This window comes from Pristiophorus japonicus, chromosome 21 (assembly GCF_044704955.1).
Source record: "Pristiophorus japonicus isolate sPriJap1 chromosome 21, sPriJap1.hap1, whole genome shotgun sequence".
Taxonomy (NCBI): domain Eukaryota; kingdom Metazoa; phylum Chordata; class Chondrichthyes; family Pristiophoridae; genus Pristiophorus; species Pristiophorus japonicus.
In genome coordinates, this window is record NC_091997.1 from 58,768,228 (window position 1) to 58,774,227 (window position 6,000).

Here is a 6,000-nt window from a genome sequence, read left to right on the forward strand (position 1 = left end):
TCCCTGATTGATTGATTCCCTGTTGGGTGATTGATTGATTCCCTGATTGATTGATTCCCCGTTGGGTGATTGATTCCCTGTTGGGTGATTGATTGATTCCCTGTTGGGTAATTGATTCCCTGATTGATTGATTGATTCCCTGTTGGGTGATTGATTGATTCCCTGATTGATTGATTCCCTGTTGGGTGATTGATTGATTCTCTGATTGATTGATTCCCTGTTGGGTGATTGATTGATTCCCTGTTGGGTTATTGATTGATTCCCTGATTGTTTGATTCCCAGTTGGGCGATTGATTGATTCCCTGGTTGTTTGATTCCCAGTTGGGCGATTGATTGATTCCCTGATTGATTGATTCCCTGTTGGGTGATTGATTGATTCCCTGATTGTTTGATTCCCCGTTGGGTGATTGATTGATTCCCTGATTGATTGATTCCCCGTTGGGTGATTGATTGATTCCCCGTTGGGCGATCGATTGGCGATCGATTGATTCCCCGTTGGGCGACCGATTGATACCCCGTTGGGTGATTGATTGGTTCCCCGTTGGGCGATCGATTGATACCCCATTGGGTGATTGATTGGTTCCCCGTTGGGCGATCGATTGGCGATCGATTGATTCCCCGTTGGGTGATCGATTGATACCCCGTTGGGTGATTGATTGATTGCCCATTGGGTGAATTTTGCTATTACCTGTGCAATTTCCTCACTCTCTTTTGTACTTGATAATGACAGAATTTCGCTTCTCTCTCCAGATTGAATCTCACAAGCTGACATTTCGCGAGTCGGCCAAAGCTCGCACAGATCATGGTGCAGAAATTGTCTACAAATCTCCGACTGCTTCCACCGAGGGCTCCCCCCGCCACCTCAGCAATGTGTCCTCCAGCAGCAGCATCAACATGGTGGGCTCTCCACAGCTTGCTACTCTCGCTGACCAGGTGTCGGCCTCCTTGGCCAAGCAGGGCTTGTGACCGTTGCTTTGAAGCCTCTTGTTCCTTCACAACAGTTTGCAGGTGTCTAACATGAACTGGTCGGACCACCCTGAGCCCTCTCTACCTTGCTCCTTGCACTGTCCCCTGAAGCATTCAGTCTGGCTATGTCAACATATCTGGCCAGTTACAGACAGTGGTGCTTTGTTGTCTTTCTTGTGACCTTGCACGCTCCATGTAGTAACTCCTGATCTGCAATCCTTTAGGCTTTTTGAGAAGGCTAGGACACTCGAGGTAGTCTTTCCCTTTATTTAGAGATTTAGGGATCCAAGTACTGAAATCACTAAAGGCAGGTACAAAGATAATTAAAATATTAATGGATTGTTGGTCTTTATCTCAAGAATACACAGGGGCAGAAGTTGCATTTAGGGTTACGGTTAGGGTTATACCGTGACATAAAGCTCTGGTTAGACCACACCTGGAGCACTGTGTTCGGTTCTGGGCACCGTACCCCAGGAAGGATATCTTGGCCTTGGCGGGGGAGCAGCGCAGATTCACCAGAATGTTACCGGGGCTAAAAGGGTTACATTGTAGGCAGGTTGCACAGACTGTGCATATATTCCCTCGCGTACAGATGGTTAGGGGAAGATATAATTGAGGTATCTAAGATGATTAAAGAAGCTGATACAAAGAAACTATTTGACCTGGTGGGTGAGTCTGGAAATGAGAGCCAGGCCGTGTCACACAAAGGGCAGTGGAAATCTGAAAGGCTTTCCCTCAAAAGGCTGTTGAAGCTGGGGTTCAATTATAAATATCAAAACTGAGATCACTAGATTTTTGTTAGGCCAGAGTGTTCCAGATTAACTTGGGTTAAGATATAGAGCAGTCACCATAGGGTTGAATGATGGAACAGGCTCGAGGGGCTGCATGGCCTCCTCCTGTTCCTATGTTCCCTCTGGTATGAGTCTCTGGGGGTCATTCTCTATCCTCCTGCAGTCCGATAGGAGTGCCAGTGGGAAATGCAGCCGGAAAATTGTGTACACCATGCTGGTGTCCAAGGGCCACTCTCCCCTCACAGCCCCAGGATGGAATGACCCCTCGAGTGCCCTGCAAACTCTGTAACTTGGTGTGAGCAACTCGTGGGCTTTTCACTATTTATATCCCTGATTACTTAGCACCATATATTTATTTTTAAACTGTATTCTGTATATTGAGGAATTTGTATATTCAGTGTGTTTTGTGAAGAAGTGCTTCCTGATGTCACGCCTGAACGGCCTGGCTCTAATTTTAATGTAGTGCCCCTGGACCCCACCCCAGCAGTAACAGCTTCTCTCTCTGTCAAATACTTTAATCATCTTCAACTCTTCAATTTGTTCCTCCTTAATCTTCTACACTTGAGGGGATGTGAGCTCAGTCTATGCACCATGTCATCATTTAACCCTTTTAGCTCAATATCATTCTGGTGAATCTGTTCATTTTAAGGAGCTGAGCATCCGCAGTGACTGTTGGACTGGGCGCTGTCACTGCTCAAATTCAGCAATGGCCAATAAGGGAGCAGCAGCCTGACAGGGCCAGTGCCCCCACCCCACCCCCGAGTAACCCTCCTCCCCTTCTCAACCTACTCCATCGCAGTAATAATTTACTATTTCTGTTTCACTCTCTTGCAGGGATGCTATTCACAAGCAGGCTGTGCTCCCACTGCTATTGATGTATTAGCATCGACAGTGTGCTATTCAACTATGGGGGCATCGTAGTCAAACCTGGCCCAGCCTTTAACTGGTTTATACCCGTGCACCGTCCCAGCAGGGAGCATAGTCCTGTGTTTAGTTTTCTGAGGCTCAGAGCATGTTTGTACAGAACATCACCTCAGGTTATTAGCTGTGCAGGTTAGAGTCCATGATGGGGGACATCGTATAGTCTGAAGCTATAGTGGACCTGTCATTAAACTGTTACCTCCCCATTGGGTCAGCACATCACAGCCAATTCATCAATGCACCATCATCTATTGTACCTGTAAACTAGGCAGGGGTCTGTGTCTGGAGCCCGTTCCCCACACTGGGGTCTGTGTCTGTGTCTGGAGCCCGTTTCCCACACTGGGGTCTGTGTCTGTGTCTGGAGCCCGTTCCCCACACTGGGGTCTGTGTCTGTGTCTGGAGCCTGTTCCCCACACTGGGGTCTGTGTCTGTGTCTGGAGCCCGTTCCCCACACTGGGGTCTGTGTCTGTGTCTGGAACCCGTTCCCCACACTGGGGCAGAGCTGCATGTTACTGCACCTCAACACTTGAGTTTATAAGTTCCTCTGTTCAGTTTTGTGTTCTATGAGGGTCAATCACTCCCAGCCAGCACTTCCCCCCAACACCCGCCCTCCCATGCCCTGTCAATCTCTCCCGGCCAGCATCCCCCCTGCTCTGTCATGCCCTTCCCTCTCTTCCACTCGCCCCTCCTCTCCCCTCCCCTCTTCCCCTCTCCTCCCTTCCCCTCTCCTGCCCTCCCCTCTCTCCTCTATCCCCTACCCTCCCCCTCCTCTCCCCTCCCTCCCCCTCCCCTCGCCCCCTCCCCTCGCCCCTTCCCCTCCCTTCCCCTCACCTCCCCTCCACTCGCCCCCTCCCCTCTCCCCTCCCCCTTGCCCCCTCCCCTCTTCTCTCCTCTCCTCCCCTCCCCTCCCATCTCCCCTCCCCTCCCCTCTTCTCCCCTCAACCCTCCTCTCCTCCTCTCCCCTCTCCTGCCCTGCACGGCCCGATTCTGATCCTGATTCCTGTTTGAAAAGTCTACCCTGTTAGTCCACATTAGCCAAGTTTGCCCAGAAAAGCCTACAGTGTGATTGCAGAGCAGACTACCGCATGGTCCCAGGTCACTGCTGGTCTGTAACAATCCCCGTGATGGTTGGTGAAAGCGATGCCACATATCACTCGATCGCACCGGCTGGAAACCTGAATGTTTTGCTGCGCCCTGATGCATCGCTCTAACAGAGTCACGGTCTGAATGCAGTCTGTGTGCCTGTATACAGACTGACGCCCTGTACACTGACTGCTGGAACACGTCCTTGTGTTCCCCGCACCCACTGAAGCTCAACCTCTAATTATGAAAAGTTTTACCTGGAGTGCTGTTTGACGTATGTTCCCATGCCGAGGTCTCCGATGGAGTCAGTTACTGATGTGCCCAGACTGGTGTCAGTAGATGAGGTTGATGGAGGATCTGGATTGTAATCACTCTCTATCTCACTTTACCTTGCTGCCGCAGGTGGGCAAGGGTTAAACGGGGCTGGGTCTGAACGAGCGAGTCTTAAAAATCCCCGTGCACTTGGCACCAGTGTGCGGTGAATTCCCTGGGATCTTGGCTTGAAAGGAAGGTCCACTACACACAATACCTGGGTCAGAAACCACACACAGAGACTATTGCAGCATCACAGACTGCAACTTCTGCAGCAAAGTGTCCGTCTCACCATGGAGCTTCTAAGAGTGAGAGACATTTGACAAAACACCTCATTGATTTAATTTATGCTTTACAAAATCTCATCTGTCTCTGCTCCTCTTCCTATCCCTAGCTCCCACTGATTTCCTCACCTTACCCGCTTAGAGCGAGGGCACTTTGCTCTGCCCCCTGGTGCCAGCATATCGAAGGCTTCAGTGACAATTACAGACCATTTCAATTCTGTTGTCATGATTTCATTACAATCTCCCAACCCCGCGATTAGATTCCAGCCTGTAACTCATTCCCAGGTATCCGTTATTCTAAATATAACCCCCCCCCCCCACCCGGACCCCTCGATCAGACCCTGGGATTCCCAGTATTTTATTTACTGTGTTGTCGCCCTGGTTGATGCCTTGCCCCCTTTGTTCCCACGGTAAAACTGTGACCCCAGCAAGCACAGGCTGTAGTAACTGTTTAATGAGGATATTTAAGAATGTGTTATTTTTAGCTGTTGTAAACAGAACCCAGTGTTAATGGTAGATAACTCGATTAATATTGCTGCTCGCTGCCTGTCACTAGTCCTGCATGTAGTTCAGAAGCTGCTGCCCATCAATCAATCTTCGCATCGATCAATCTGCCCATCGATCTCGCTGCCTGTTGATATTATGTATCTGCACCTGAGGGATATCACGTTCTGGAGATTTAAACAAGGAAAGTTTTGTGATGGATGCGATTGAATTTTAATTTTCTGGTGATGTGAAGATCCAAATGAGAGATCCCCTGACTCCAGACTAACTGGTGCTCGATTCCATTTACTGGGACCCCGATCACTACCTGCCCCACGGTGAGCAAGTGCCCATGCAACCGAGGTCCAATCAGCCTCAAGCCCCCAGAACACAGGGGATTGCGTTACTTGACTGGCAAGGGGAAGAGTTAACCAGAGCTAACTATCAGTCGCTCTCTGGTTACATGGTTTATAAACGGCAGCTGGTGGGAATTGAGATTTCCCCTGGGATCTGCTGGGAGACTTCCTGCTGTGCTGACGTCAGATCCCCAACACCATGCCACAGTAGCCCATAGCTTGAAGCCAGGTTAGCCTCCTGGTACCTTAGTGACTGATCCCAAGAAAGGGAGAGGAGCTTTAGCAGCTTTTCCTGTTACTGAGCGTGAAGTCTGAGGGAGTGCCCATGAGAAGAGGGCAAGGTCATTGGAAGGGTAGGAGATCTGACCGGAGTCACAGGATCGAGAGACAGACACAGGCCATTTGGCCCAACTGTTCTAAGCTGGCATTTATACTCCACAGGAGCCTCCTCCCTCCCGAATGACCTCTCACCCTCCCTCCATGTCCATCCCCTTAAATGGGCCAATGTTCCCAGTCACTCCATGCGGCAGCGAGTTCCACCTTGGCCCCACTGCGTTAATGGCAGTGCTGTAGGTGTGGGGGCTGGTTGTAACCCCCAGCCACCGTGTCTCTGTTATCCCAGACTGGTCTTGTTGCTTTGCGCGCATTTGATACATTGACTGCATTTGACTGTCTTAATATTTGTGAAAAACCTTTCTCTGTGTAGAATCAAAGTAGGAAGTGAAGTAAGTGAGTATTTTATAATTATCTGGGACTGAATGAACAGAAAATGGAGCAGTTCTGAGAATTATTGGAAACCTGCGC

At 49.8% G+C, this 6,000-nt stretch overlaps 1 protein-coding gene across 14 annotated transcripts in view; it reads left to right on the forward strand.

Moving 5' to 3' along the window:
• Nucleotides 1–3,547, forward strand: part of maptb (microtubule-associated protein tau b) — a 677,874-nt gene extending 674,327 nt beyond the window's left edge. For 13 of the 14 annotated variants that reach the window (XM_070864827.1, XM_070864822.1, XM_070864826.1 and 10 more), the window contains one exon: nucleotides 751–3,547. In XM_070864827.1, the coding sequence (XP_070720928.1) occupies nucleotides 751–966 (216 nt within the window). In that variant the 3' untranslated portion in view covers nucleotides 967–3,547. The remainder of the gene's footprint in view (nucleotides 1–750) is intronic. The other variant, XM_070864830.1, reaches the window with a different exon arrangement.
• The last annotated feature ends 2,453 nt before the right edge of the window (nucleotides 3,548–6,000 follow it).